Source organism: Pyrgilauda ruficollis, unplaced genomic scaffold (genome assembly GCF_017590135.1).
Source record: "Pyrgilauda ruficollis isolate IOZ18807 unplaced genomic scaffold, ASM1759013v1 scaffold9, whole genome shotgun sequence".
NCBI classification, from domain to species: domain Eukaryota; kingdom Metazoa; phylum Chordata; class Aves; order Passeriformes; family Passeridae; genus Pyrgilauda; species Pyrgilauda ruficollis.
Genome location: NW_024531043.1, coordinates 3,408,295 through 3,423,469, shown reverse-complemented (window position 1 = coordinate 3,423,469; position 15,175 = coordinate 3,408,295). Strand labels below are relative to the sequence as shown.

The 15,175-nt window shown below is 49.4% G+C and overlaps 1 protein-coding gene across 2 annotated transcripts in view; it reads right to left on the bottom strand.

The window, feature by feature from the left end:
* Window positions 1–15,175, bottom strand: part of MSI1 (musashi RNA binding protein 1) — a 31,846-nt gene that overhangs the window by 16,416 nt on the left and 255 nt on the right. For both annotated transcript variants that reach the window (XM_041488795.1, XM_041488796.1), the window contains exons 2-6: window positions 15,031–15,071; window positions 14,824–14,905; window positions 14,626–14,710; window positions 9,802–9,843; window positions 8,048–8,140 (exon numbers count right to left, since the gene is read on the bottom strand). In XM_041488795.1, the coding sequence (XP_041344729.1) occupies window positions 8,048–8,140; window positions 9,802–9,843; window positions 14,626–14,710; window positions 14,824–14,905; window positions 15,031–15,071 (343 nt within the window). The remainder of the gene's footprint in view (window positions 1–8,047; window positions 8,141–9,801; window positions 9,844–14,625; window positions 14,711–14,823; window positions 14,906–15,030; window positions 15,072–15,175) is intronic.

Genomic DNA, 15,175 nt, shown 5'->3' with positions numbered 1-15,175 from the left:
TCCGCTTTGAGATGTCTACCCAGAACTCCAAACTGTACTTGCCTTGCAAAGACATATTTATTGTAACACATGTACTCTATTTGAAAGCTGTTTCCTGCTAAAAACTAAATCTTATACAGTACGTAAGTATGCGTGTGTGTATATATATATATAGGTGTATATGCACACAACTCCAGGGCTTCAACTCTGTGTATGGCTGTAACTGATATATTTTATTGCCATTAAACCTACACATGACCATCTTTATGTCTCCTTTCAAGGCAGCCTGTGGGCTGAGTTGGGTGGTCTCATCACACACCTGTGAGGTAAAGCAGGGCCCAGATCCCCCCGTGCCCTTGCAACAGGGGACACATACCATGGATAACCTGGGCAGACCCTCACTCTGAGGCACCACATCCAGCACCCACCCAAGCTCTGCCTGCACCGACTCTAGAGCCACCACCCGGTAAGTGGGCAGCTATTGTGGTGGTGAACCACCACAATCCCCCCACCCCCGCTCTTCCCTCCCCGCCCGCCACCGCGTTGGGCCTTTCCCGGCTGGGCCGCGCCGGGCCCCAACAAAGGCGGCCGCCGGCGGGGCCGTCGCGATGGCAACGCGGCCGCCATGGCAGCTGGGGCCCGGATTAGCGGCTCACAAAGCCGCCCCGCAGCGCTCGGTGCCCGCGGCCTGTGATGGGCTTCGGGAGGACACCCAACGGGGGCCTCCGGCACCCCAGCACAGGCGGATCGGCATTCCCGAGGGATTCATCACCTCGTTCCAACCCCGCGGCTCTGTGCAGGGACACCTTCCAGGTCGCTGCAAGCCCCGTCCAACCTGGCCTTGAACTGCCCCTAGATGGGGCAGCCACAGGTTCTCTGGGCAACCTGTGCCACGGCCTCACAGGGAAGAACTTTATCCTAAATCCAATCTAAACCTATTCTCTCTCTTTCAGTTTGAAGCCATTCCCCCTTGTCCTGTCACCACATGCTCTTGTAAATGATCACCCGCAGGAACCTGGTGCCTTGAGATAGAGGAATCAAGACAGGATGACTTGGTACTCCCTGCTTTCTAGATCCTAAGTGTTCCTATGCCTTCCCTAAATAAGAAGGAAAAAAAAAAAAAAAGAGGAGTGATATTTTTGCATGCTTTCTGTCTGGGCTAAAATGTATTTTTCAAAAGCATCTATCCTAATTTAAAGACCTTAAGTGGTGGCAAATCTGAGACACACTCAGGCTTGTGGCCTGAGGGTGACATACAAACCTTCATGCAAAAGCCATCCAGCAGCCTGGACTCCCCTGTCCTCAGAAGCAAAGCATGATCTCCCCCTGAAGCCAACATCCAAACTGAGCTTGCCACTGCATTCTCAACAATTGACTAAAAATCACCCCGGGAACCCTGGCACCTTGAGCTTGAGGAATCAAGACAGGATGACTTGGTGCTCTGGCTCTTTCCTCTCCAGATCCTAAGTGTTCCTGTGCCTTCCCTGGACAGGCAGGAGGAAAGAGGAGCAATCTTTTGTCCTGCCAGGTGCTAATAAACTGTGAGGCCACTTGGAAGAAGAGTGAACAGAGTTCATTCAGAGAAAGCCCTTTCCTCAGAGGATAAGTCCCCTAAAAAAATGCTTTAAAAGGAGTTCCTTTTCACACAGTCCCAATGCAATTCTAGAAGTAGTACTAGACACAAATTACTAGGAAAAAGTGTCTGAAAAAAACATTTTCTGAGATGAGGATACCATGACTGAAGCTTCAGCACCTTTCACTTAAAGGTGCCATAATCACAAATGATCCATCCAGCCATGGCCAAAATACCTGGGCGTTTTCAGAGGTTCAATTCCACTCTAATATCTTTCAATTTTCCTGTTTCCTTCTTAGTTATCTGCTATGGGGAAGCCAATTACATCCTCATGCAGATTTAATAAAATAATAATTTTCAATACCAGTTTGATAGGAAATGTTGGATGCACTTTCACAAAGGTAGATTTTGAAAGTTTTAAATATTCAAGCACAGGGTTTGTGGAGATGGACATCTTCCACCTGAACTGCAAGTAAAAATATCTGGGCTGGTCCTAGAAGGAATCACAGCAACATATTTATAGTTAAAGTTAGACAGAAAAATACTAACTGCTGAGACAGCTTCCAAGTGGAAAATAGAAACCAAACTATCTAGAAACCACTCAGCCATCCTGTCAAGAGACAGGCAGCATTAACAACCCTGTGAGGTTCTCCCAGCTGCACAAACAGGACAGGCCAATTCCAGGGAGGAGGATGCATGGACAGAGAGCCTGGCTCCAGGGAGCAGGTGTGCTGTGCCATTAAGACCCTTCTTATCCCACTCTGCAGACCCACTCACAGAACTCTGGGAATGAGACTTGGCCAAGGGGACAGAGCCTGCTCCATGCCACAGGAGAGCAGAACAGCCTGTCCAGGTGTCCTTGCCCGCTCTCACACGGGCACCTGGCAAATACCAGATGAACCCCAGAAGACCTGAATGACCATTACTGCTAGAGTGTTTTTGGCTATGTGCCTACCAGATGCGGAGCACAGAGAACCCTTTGTTCCAGAGGCATTGTTACCACAGGCCAAACTGCCTACTGCCACAAGAGAGGTGATCAGATTCCTCTTCTCCTCCCCTCCCCATCTGTTCGTGGCAACCATGTTATGTGTGAGAATTTACATAAATTGCCCTCTGATCTGTGGAAGAAAATCCAAAATCCAGTTTGGAAATCCACAGCAGGTTGACAAGTAGCTTTGATCCCTGAAATTTCCAGAGAGCGGCAGATTAAGGATTAATTAATTAACATTCTCCCAATCCAAAGTGAGGAAAATCATGGCCACTGTAAGCACAGAAACAAGTCTTCCTTAAAGACATATGCCATCAGTATCTGAAGGTTTTCCCATTAGTCAGCAGGGAAAACTCATTTCATACACCTAAGTCAACCACCCCATTCTTCTGGCAGGAGTACATGAGTATGCATTTATGACAGACCTACAGACCCTCATCTGATCCAGCACCTCAGATACTGTGATTTTCCCTCATCACAACAGTAATAGCCATCACCCCAGTGAGATCTCAGGACCTCTCAGGTCCAGAATTTGGATGGAGTATTAGATGGCAGCCTAAAGGTCAGAACCCTCTCAGACCCCAGATCTTTTTTCTTGTTTGCTTCCAGGGTATTTTTAGAGAGGAGATCTCTCTCTTTCTGGGCAAGAGCTGCCTCACAAGAGAGGCCAAGCTTTCATGACCGACTCATCCACACACAATTACCTCAGGCCCAGTGAGAGATGCAGACTGGTTTTAAGCACTTTCCAAGCACCCTTGGTGCTGCAACTGATTAGTGAGTCATGCAAAGACGTCACTGTGAATGTATTTCCTGCACTGCTGCTTCACCAAATATAAAAGCACACAACAAAACCATGAGTTCAAAAACCTGATTTGGGTGCAGGCCCCCATTTCTTCCAGGATCTCTGCACTTCTAGTTTCTGTCAAGATCAGCTTCTCTCCTGATGACAAACAAAACACCAGCTGCATCAAGTTACAGCATAGCTCTGCCTTGCCCAAAATCTCCCAAGATACCAACCAACAGACAATTTTGGAAGAACATAAAGATAAGGTAAGGATATTACCATAGAGCCCAGAACACTACATGCCCATCCAAGCTATTTGTGATTTGGAGATTTTCTGAATTCAAAGGAGTGTCTGTGTATGTTAAAAGACCTTCCATTAATTTACTCAATCATTTTGGAGCCTATGTAAATTTTAGCAACAACATCCTGCGGCAAAGATTTCACAGTTTAGATATGCTCCATGATAAAATTACTTTATTTGTTCTAAGCTTCCTCCTATCTTGCAATTTATATGACTTTCTCTACCACAAAACTTCATCAGACTAACTCTTGCATTAGAAAGATGATCTGAGTTTTTTCAGTTTTGATTTGAAACAAATAACCTTGCTTACAAGATCAGAGACCCAACAGTCCAAAGAAATTACTCTGATGGACAACTCCTTTTCCTCCCCAAAAATAATAGAGAACAACATGTTCCCACAGGTCCAAGTAGCAAAGGAGGAAGCTGCAACTTGAGCTCCTCTGGCATTCTCATACATGTTGAACTAGACAGAAGACTAGCTGTGCCTGAGGTGGTAGATGCAAGACACCTTCCTCCTCTCTTTCTGTTGCACGTTTCAGTGAGGATGGTAGCCTGAATCTAGAGAAGCTGTTGAAATAATTCCTTTTGCTGTCTAAACATCTTCAACACTATCCAACTTAAGCCAAACTACTTGGCTACACATACTGTGAATGAAAGTCTTTCCAGGACTTCTGTTCTACAGTTGAAAAAAATAATCTCCTTTAGAAAGCATGTGCGTGGCCTGAGCTTGGATCTCAGAGAGATTCAAGTTTTGGAACCAGAGAGGTGTTTCTAGAGATCCCGCTATGCTCAAAGCCCTTGCAGCTGCACCTGACAAACCACAGCCAGCTTGAGATCACTTGTCAGTCTCTCTCTCTGTACTAAAAAAAAAACCAACACCTTTGTATTTTCTTTCTCAGGAAAACAGAGGCCCATATATTTTAGTCAGAGTTTTGGAAAGGAAAAAACCCAAAAGTGATTCCTCTTTCAAACAGAGACACACTGTATTTGGGATCCTCTTTGAAGCTTCACCTTTTGTGCCTGTTAAAACCAAGTATTTTGATATGAAGAACTGGGGTGCCAGTCTCTCCCTCTCTTGCTTTATCACTAAGTAATAGTCATGGATTTCCTTTTCACACATTTTCACCTTTTTTTTGCCACTTCCATTTTACAAAGGTGGGAGAAGGTTTTGGACACAGCAAGCAAAGAAAACAAAACAAATCAAAAATAAGAGAATAAGCAGAAATGCCAAAATGGAAAAATCACATTTGGGACTTTTGTCTAATGAAATAGAAAACCATTTCCTTTGCAGCCCAACTGCACTTCCATTTTTTTCCTGCTAATGGACGTAGGAGGTGTGCTGCATCTGACCTGAGATGCACCGACACCAACCACCTTGGCAGACTTGTGAGCTGCAGTTCACGGATTTGAACGGGAGAGAACATTATGATAATCTAATTTGACCTCATCTGTTCTGCAGGCCATAGCACTTCCTCTTGTAATTCCTTCAGCATGTACATGCTTTCTGTCTGGGCTAAAATGTATTTTTCAAAAGCATCTATCCTAATTTAAAGACCTTAAGTGGTGGCAAATCTGAGACACACTCAGGCTTGTGGCCTGAGGGTGACATACAAACCTTCATGCAAAAGCCATCCAGCAGCCTGGACTCCCCTGTCCTCAGAAGCAAAGCATGATCTCCCTCTGAAGCCAACATCCAAACTGAGCTTGCCACTGCATTCTCAACAATTGACTAAAAATCACCCCTGGAACCCTGGCACCTTGAGCTTGAGGAATCAACAGGATGACTTGGTGCTCTGGCTCTCTCCTCTCTAGATCCTAAGTGTTCCTGTGCCTTCCCTGGACAGGCAGGAGGAAAGAGGAGCAATGTTTGTCCTGCCATGTCCTAGGCAACTGTGGGGCCACTTCAAAGAGAAGGGAATAGTTACAAAGTTCTTTCCTAATAGTGTAAGTCCCCTAAAGAAATGCTTTATAAGAGCATCCTTATCAGTTCCTTTTTAGACAGTCCTGATACAATTCCAGAAGCAGTGCTGGACCCAATTGACTTGGAAAAACTTAATGAAAAAAAACATTTTCTGGGATGAGGACACCATGACTGAAGCTTCAGCACCTCTCACTTCAAGATGCCATAAATCCAAGAGATGAAGACCACTCGTGGTGTCTAGAACACCCATAAAGACAGAGTTCTAGGAGACTTCTGAAAGCTGGGAGGCCCCAGCACATCATAAAGAGCCACCAAAAGAGACTGTGCATCAAAATCATGTTTTCCACGAGTCACAGCTGAAACTGAAGGCAACAGGCTTAGCCCTACAAATCATACATTGGCACATTCAGAGCCCAGAACTCCAGAGGTGAAGGCCACAAGGCTTTCCTCTGAAATGCACTTTCCCACTGATCCCACCCATCAGCCATACCAAGCTATCTACTGTAGAGAATCTCTCAGGAAACAATTCTCCTGGCCATGGGCGAATTATTTGAGGCTTAGTCTGGAAGATGGTTACAGGTCAGGAATGATGCTTTACACAAGAGCTCTGAAGAGTCTCTCATCTGAAGTGAACAGATGAGTCAGAAAATTGCCCCGAAAACAGCAAGTCAACCTGACCAGCCCCATGGAAACTCCCCAGAGCCAAGGGGACAACTGTTTCAGCCTCACACAGACTTGAAGCTCTGCATGTTGTCCAGGACACTGGTTCTTCAGAAATGAATCACTGTGCAGAACTCTCCCTCCTGCCCACTCCAGAAAAAAGTCTCACACAACCAGTCCTTGCCAGTCACCTGACATCAGAACACCTCTCAGCACACAACCATTAAACAAGAGAAACATAACAGCACCCCAAAAGAGCTAGAAAGGACCGCTCAGACTAGAGCAACTGTAACTGCCTATAAACTGAGTGCCCTGTGACATGCTTCTTTGAATTAGCAGGGATACAGTCAAGGTTAAAAGGGGATTATGCCAAAGACAATTTGTTTTCCTATCAAACACATCCATCAGCAGCACAGGAGAACTTGCAAGTCAAACAGCCTTCAGACTGCACGGACACATGAACACCACCACTTTTAGTGGTGGCACCCTTGAGGATACCATGTAAAAGCTCTTGGGGACACAACAGAGTTTGCCTATTTCTTCTAGAAAATGAAACCACAGAAAGCTACCATCTGGCAAGCATGAGGATATCCAACCACTTTCTCTTAGAAGTGAACACAGTCCCACTTTGCATACTAGGACATGCTTTGGCTTCAGAAGCTAAATGAAGGTTCTGAGCAGATACTTGTCCCAAACTTTCTGCCCAAAAGTCTCAGCAATATGGCAAATCTGGTTACAAAACTCCTTTTCCTTTCATTAATTAGTGTGCCTTAACATGACATCACCCTTTTGCAGGAAATTTCAAAAGAAAATTAATACCAAGACTTCATGCCACACTGCAGCTTCCATGGTACTTCCCTCCATGACCATCTTTCTATCAGCAACATTCTAGCTGGGTAACCAGGGACCAAACCATGCTCTTCCCTCCTAACTGGGCAGGAAGGTTCCAAGAGCTGCAGAATCCAACACTTCCTGCCCCAAAGAGCAAACCTGTGCACAACTCCATTGAACGACAGTGAAACAGTCACAATGTCCTGCCCACAGAGGTGACCACACTTGGCACTTGGGTACGATGATCCCCTTCAGTTCCTAATCCCATTAAAAATCTTGGGATCCTTCAGTCTAATCCTACTGATATCACTCCTGGAGATGCTGACAACCTCCTCAGCTGAAAGGTCACAACTGAGCTCCCTTCAATCCTCAGATTCAGTCCAGTCTCACAATTCACACACCTGGCTGTCATGGACCATGGCACAAGTGACTTCCAGCCACAGGAGCACACCCTTCCCTGAGCACCACCAGCCACAGAAGAGCCAGACCAACACAAGAGACAGCCTTAGCGCCAAACTTTCTTCAACTATACAAAACTTACACCACTACTTGCCCAAGACTCAGAAAAAGTTTTCCGTTCAAAAGCCTTATTTTTAATAAAGGATTATTGAAAAATAAATCACAAGGTTTTGAGTTAGAAATAGGCCAAAATCAGAGGTTTGATAAAGCAGCCACTCTGTTAGGAGTGTCTACAAACTTTCCTCCAGCATTTGAACAAACTGCAAATCTGTGAGCCACAAGAGGCTTTGGATAGGGAAAAATTTCCCATAGCCGAGGTCCTAGCGACTCTGGGAACAAGGATAAACTCTGTTTCAAATCACCACAGGGCAGGAGTCACTGGCTGTAGCCCCTACAAGGACATTACAGCCAGCCAGCATCTGTAACTGACCTTTAATCTACTTAACCCTTGCAAAAGACTCAAGCTTCTAATCCCGCCCCCACAAAAGTTCAGAAAACTCCTTTTGCCCCAGAAGCAACAGCTTTGATCCAACATCACTCAAGAGACTTACCTTCCCGAACTGCTCGAAATATTGTTTCACATCCTCCACAGTAGTGTTCACAGACAGACCACCCACAAATATCTTCTTCGTTCGGGTCACCATCTGGAAAAGGGAAGGACAGGAATTCACCAAATAAACCCAGAGCGAGCAGAGAACGAGACTCAAAAGGCCGCTAACTCCCCTCTGCTGCCAGGAAGCACTTTTCCCTTTGCTGCAGCTGAGCTTCCAACTTCTTGAAGCCCCTGGCCAAACACAGCTGGTAGATCTGTCCCACACCAGATTCCTGCTCTTGTCTTCACAGAGCCCACCACACGTGCCAGCACCCAGCCACCACCTCCTCGTCAGACCAGCCTCTTCCCTCACCAACCTGCCACCACTCCCTTGGCACTGTGATACCACCCCCAATGTGTGGGGCACAGCTGCCCCTTCCCCAGCCCTGCCACTGCCACTTTGCACAGCCAGCCTCTTCCAGGCAACCCCAGAGGTACCTGCTCTGTTCCCAGGGTGGCAGGAAGCCTGCCATGACAGGCAGGCTTTGCTCTTCCACCCCATAAATTGCACAGCCTTCCACTCTGAAATGGAATAAGCCTCATTTCACTATCATTCTCCAGTAACCTAAATGGAGCCCCGTCAACACCCAATTAAATCACTTTTGCCTCTTGCAAGAAGGTAAAGACAAGATCCCTCTGCCACTTGTCACTGATACAGCTGGGACAAGGAAGAAAACTAACTACCCTGAGAGGGGCCATGGCTGCCAGGCTGAGGCACACCGACATCCTTTGAACCAGCTCTCCAGCTGCATCCTCCCCTTAGCTGCTTGGCTACACCCCTGCTCTCAGAGGAACACATGGTCCTAATTACCCCAAGGAGCATAGGGCTAATCCGCAGCAATTCCCTGGCTTGGAGAGCAGCCCGTTCTAACACTAAAGCACCTTCTGTCACCAAACTGCTTAATGGAATTAACCCAATTCCTACCATGTGCTTCCTGGCTCCAGTTACTTGGGATACCTGCTCACCAATTGTTCTCAGTGCCTGAACCCCTTACTTCCCTCCCAGCACCAGTCTCCTCTTTCCTCTCTGCTTCTCAACACAGCTTCTCCCCAGCTCTTTCACCCCTAACAGCACTTGGAATACAGACTCTAAACTCTAAAGCTCACATCCAAGAGCCAAGTAAAAGGAAGACCCAAAGTCTAAAGGCAGTCTCCAGTGTGCTGCTGGCTCCTTAGCTAAAAGTTTCTAGCTGCACACTTGGAAAAAGTTCCTGCCACTGTGCATTTTAATGCCAGAGCCTCTTGTAGGTAAGATCCAACACCAAACTCCTTTTGCCTTTTCCAGTGCTGAAGCACACAAGGGCATTTCACGAAGTGAAATCCTTCTCCCCTTCCCTGCCATACACCTATTCATCACACACAGGTGCACACACACGACACTCTTCCACCTGTGTCACATCACAGCATGGAGCTGTTCCGTATCTATCTCCAAAGGCCTGGAACTTCCAACCGTTGTCTGCAACCTCGGAAGGACTAAGGTCACCCTGGGCAACATTTAATCCACCAGCTCTATCTAGTGCATTCAGAAGTACAACCAAGGGGCCTCCTGATTCCTTCAGGGCCATGCAAACTCCCAGCACTGTGCTCCAGGTGAGTCCTGAGCAAACCCCAGTGAGCAACTCTGTTGCATGCATTGCCAACTTGCACAGAAGGACAAGGTTCACCACCACAAATTTTGCCCTTTGTGACACAAGGGCTGCCCACAGTGCTTACCTTGGGCTGTGCTCGGCGAGGGAACGCTACCTTCGGGTCAATCTGAAAGAGATGTGGGGAAGAACAGGTGAACACACTTTTCCTGCCTATTTATAGACACAGGGTTTCCTCCATGTGTGCAGCTGTCTCTGCCCATGTGGCACCTTGCTAAAAACCCAAAGAATCCACCTGAGGTGCATAAAATGAAGCTGGCTGCAGACATCTTTCCCTCTTAGTAAGGTGTAACCCAGGGAGACTACAAGTCCCAGCATGCAGTGGTCCATCTCCAGCTGAGCGCTGGGCAGATGCACGGAGAGCCCATCACATGCTGGGATTAACAGGCTGGGCTGCATCCTCCCGCTTGGCCAGCCCCTGGGTGCCTTGCATCACCAGCCTCATATTAAAAGTGATTTCTTTTGCCTTTTTTGCTCTCACCCTTCACTCTTCCTACAAGTACAGAGTTCATCTGGGTAGTAACAAGACAGAAAAGAAGCAGCGCGCAAACGCCCAAACATTTCATCCCTTCAAACACAGACTGAAGAGCAGACAAAAAGAAGCAATAAAAGAGCAGACAGGATGGCACAAATTAACCCGAGGAGCCCAGGCCAGCCGGCTGCAGAGGCTGCGGCCGCAGGGATCGTGCTGCCCCTCTCCCCAGGCCGCGCTGCACACAAAGCCGTGATGCCTCCCTCCCTCCCTCCCTCCCTCCGCGGGCTGAGCCTCCATTGTGCCTGTTTAGCTTCCCTATAAACCTGCTGCTGGCCGGAGCAGCCGGGCCCCGCGCCGCCATCCAGGTGCCGCGTGTTCTGCCGGGCTCAGCACGGATGAGCGCGTGCCTACATTGGCCTCACACCACCACCAGCACCACCACAAAAGCTGGGACAACACTAATGCAGCTGCAAGCCAAACGCCCACAAAGCCTTCTCTCCTCCTCAGCCACCACTTCTTTCTTTATAGCCTATTTTTACAGCAACTCCTGTAAAGTTACATCACATCAGGGAAGATCCAGACCTACAAATCAGCTTACAAAGACCTGTGGTAAAGGCAGGTTTGGCTCATCCCCACACTTGGACAGGCTGCAGCTGGAAGGGCAGCCTGGAGCATTGTCCCATCAGCCCAGCAGCTCCAACAGCCCAAAAGGAAGCTGTGTTTCTCCAGCTCCTCTCACTGCTTTGTTCAGCTTTCCAGCCTGGCTGCCCTCCCATCCTGCATCCTTTTACTTGTCTCACAGCCCTGGAGCTTGGCCCCCCTGTGCCCTTCCACCAGCTCCTCTCCCTGCCTTCCCCACCTCCATCCTGACTCACAGCTTACAACATAAATAAACTCAGCACGTAGGTAAACACGGGCAAAACTGAAGAGCACAAATAAATTCAAAAATAAACCTTGCTCCCCAAGCTCCATGCGCCAGGAGATTAGCATACCCTCCAGTGCCTCCCTGGGGCATCGGAACCATCCAGGCCCTCCCCTCCCCAGGCACACCCCCCCCTCCCCACTGCTTCCTGGCTAGTGCAGACACCCACAGCGAATTCTGAGGACAGGGGACGGCAGGAGACCAGGAGGTTGATGGCAGATAATAAGCAAAAACAATAATCTACTGTCTTTTACTTCTCAGCCAGTGTCATTCAGCTCCTGCCAATAAGATGCTTTCATACTCAGCAATGCTAAGCTCAGCCTCATTTTCTCATTACACTGAGTGTGATCAACTGGGCAGAGATAACGTGTCCTCCTGGCTGGAGAGAGCAGGCAGTCATTTCACAAATTCTTCTGCACAACCAGCTATTGTTGCAGGTAGAGGGAGGCTGGGGTGACTGATTGCAGGCGCAGCCCTGGGAACATGCAGAGGGGAGCGAGTTCGGTGCCGGACTCAAGTTACTCAAACTGGACTGCTCCTTGGCTGCTGGAGACTTTCCTAATTAAAGCAAAGGCACCGGTACCTTATTCCCTCATTTCTGGTGTTAAAACAAATAGCCCTGGAGGAGTTGTGTTTCAGTGTCACCCACTGACGTAATGGATCCTTTTTACAAACCCAGATAGAAATCTGCTAAGAGCATTCAGAACTGCTCAGATTGTATCCAAAAAACAAAACCCCAGATCAGGCTGCAGTGAATGGAAGTCACCTGAGCTCAAACTGCTTCCAGTTCACCCCACAAGACTTTGGTAATGAGGAATCCCACTGAAGTTGCAGGTGTACCAACAGGCCAGCCAGGTCCTTAGTAATGCTCTTCAGGCCACCTACAGCCCCATTTCACAGCTCAGGTCTCATAACTGCTGCGTTAGCCTAGATGGTATCAGTGTCCCAAAGCCAGGGAAGGCTGGGAAGGACCTGTGAGACGTCAGGTCCGGGTTTGTTCTTTCATTGTACCTCTGTCACTACCTCTGCCCTGCACTGCAGGGGAGCTGCAGATCACTCCCTCCACCACAAAATTCAAACCCAGCAAAAACTCAACAACGGTAACAAAGAAACGACGGGATGACCCAGCACTGCCAAGTGCTCTTCCCAGGGCGCAGAAAGAAGCAGCTCAAGGCAGCGGCCAGCTGCAGCTTTACAAAGTCACGCAAATCTTTTACCTTGAGACTGTAAAGCCAATTCTCATATCAAGCATTTTCAAAAATAACCCTGTAGTCTGCAATCTAACTAACAAACAAAGAGGAGTCTGAAAAGAACAAGGCTGCCCCGAAGAATTGGGACAACTGCCTTCATTAGGGTAGGAAGAATCAGAAGACAATGAAGCAACAAGTTGAGCAGACACTGTCTATCAAATGCTGTTTGCCAGGAGACACCAAGCCCCACAAGAAGGCTGTCCTTACAGGACACCAGGCCTTTTCCTGCGAAGTTTCATAAAACTCTAAATTAAGATTTAGATCAGTTTGTGTCATTTAACCCATGACTCACAGCAAAGCCTTTCACCTCAGCAGGGAAAAGGCATATGGAGCTTCCATGTGATTCCATAAGATCAACCTCTCACGAGGCTAAACACCCCAAAACATCTGACCCAGCTGAAAACTGCACTAAACAAAAAATAAGAATGAAGGGGGAAGAGGACCAAAGTTCCTAACAAAGAAGGCCCCGGCGAAACTGTCCCCATTCTCTGTGCCGTGCCGGTGGGGCGAGCGGAGCAGATGCAGCAGGGAATTTCAATGGCTGGCCGGTCCCTGCGCGCCACGAGGCCCTTCTGTTCTCCTGCAGCGCCCACCGTCCCTCCCTGCCGCGTGGGCTGCACCGTGGGCTGCAGAGCGCCTTCGCACAGCCGGCAGCAGCGGCTTGGGGAGAAGAATGGACAACGTGGATTTCAGCTCGCTCCCAGCTCTGAAACACTTCCAGGATTAGTGCTACAACCAACATCCATCACTTGCCTTTTCAAGAGGGGTCTATGCCAGCCCACAGACTCATGACAGGACTAGCTGATCAGACACTGTGTTTACACAGGCTAATAAAAAAAAAAAAAAAAAAAAAAAAAGACCATTGTTTTCCCAAGACCAAAAAAAAAAAAAAAAAAAAAAAAAAAAGAAGAGAAAAAGAAAAAGAAAACCCTGGGCCCTTCTCAAAAAACATTACTGTAAACCCCCCCTCAGAGCAAAATTCACTTCACATCACTACTGGAAGGAGGAGGGCCGGGAGTCCTGGGGACCCAGCCTCAGCCAGGAAGGCTGGGGTGGGTTTAGCCAGGAGCTCCCGTGAGCAGGAAGGACCTGTGCACATCAAAGGGAGCGATCCAGGCAGTTAAACAGGAACAGACATAAATCTTGCTGCAACTCATGCCGTAAACCCTAAGAAAGAGGGTCTCGCTCTCCCGCCCTCTCCTTCTGCCAAGATAAAGACTAGGACGCCTGGGCCACGCACTGCAAGAAATAAAACTCTGCAGTTGGACTCTTCAGCAGCTCTTGCCTGGAGCCAGAACATGCCCCGTCACCATGCCATCCCCTTGCAGCCCCCGCCACTCCCCCCCTCTCTACCCTCACCTTCACCCCAGGGCAGTAATAAGGAAAAGGAATTCAGGGGAAGGCAAGTCACTGAAACTAAAAGAAGGGACCTCCCACTCAGACATCTCACCCCCACCCCTCAAAACAGTCTGCACTTCTCCTGAGCACCACAGATTCACAAGGCATGACCCACCACCTTACGCCACTAGTCCAGTGAGCCACCAAATCCTTCTGCTGGCCCAGCCAGGGAACCTCATCACCCAAACTTGCAGAGTGAGGGCTGGATCAGCAGCCACTCCAAAAAGCTGGTGGTAGCCCACATGGGCAGATACTGGCCACACTTGGAGACAATAAAGTCCTGAACCTCCATGACCATTACAAAAACTTCACGTGGGGAAACCACAAGAGAGTCTCTGTGGTGCACAGAATGAGGGCTCTCTGCCGGGAATGGGGGATGCACAGGCCACCATGGCCAGGGAAGCAGGGCCTGGGCGCTGGGAACAGCACCCCTGAGGAGGGATCAGTGCTCAGCAGGACACAGGATGAAAGGGCGGCTTCCCTCTCTCTGAACGCAGCCACGTCTTATTTCCCGGGGCAAATCCTCATCCCAAACGTGTCCAGGAGTCCCAGCTTCGAGAGGGCTACAGTCACTGCCCGGATGGGCCTTACAACCAACAAGCGAGAAGAAAACCATCACCAGGATCCACAGACCCACACCAGGAATCGGCACACGGTGAGCCCTGTGCTTGGGCGGCAGCTAGGCTACCCGCCGGCAAGTGGGACAGAGAAGGGAACGATCGATCCGTATCAGGAATCAATAGTTTACAACCTCTAACTGGAAATCAAACACTACAATCGACGGCTGCTCCGAGCACAGCCGTTCCGCCGGTAAATGCACCCCTGAGATGAGAGAAGTCATCTCACCGTCTTGGAGTCCAATTCGTGTCTGGATTGGGCCAGGACCTTGTCGACGCCAGCCTGGTCCATGAACGTGACGAACCCGAAGCCCCTGAGCCCCGCAGCCCGGGCAGAAGAGGGGATGAGGAGAGAAGAGAGAAAGTTGGTTAAAGTGGCGGTCGGGCCGCGGCGGGGGCGAAGGGAGGCGCGGGCCCGGCCTCTCACCTGGATCTCTTTGTCAGCGGGTCCCGCATCACCAGGCACTCCTTCACCTCGCCGAACTGGCTGAAGTACTCCCGCAAGCCCTCTGCAAGTACAGCACCCACCGTGGGTGTCCCGTCCCGTCCCGGCCTCGCCGCACCCCCCCCAGGCTCAGCCCCAGCTCCGCCACCCCCGGCCCCGGCGGCAGGTGCGGGGCCCCGCGACACTCACCTTGCGTGGTCTGCCAGCTCAGTCCCCCGATGAACATTTTGCTGCGGGAGGAAGGGGAGAGCCGTGAGCGGGGCCGCGCCGGGGGGCCGCGGCACCCCGCGGGGGTGGCGGCAGCGGCGGCGGGGCCGCGCGGGGAGGGGAGGGC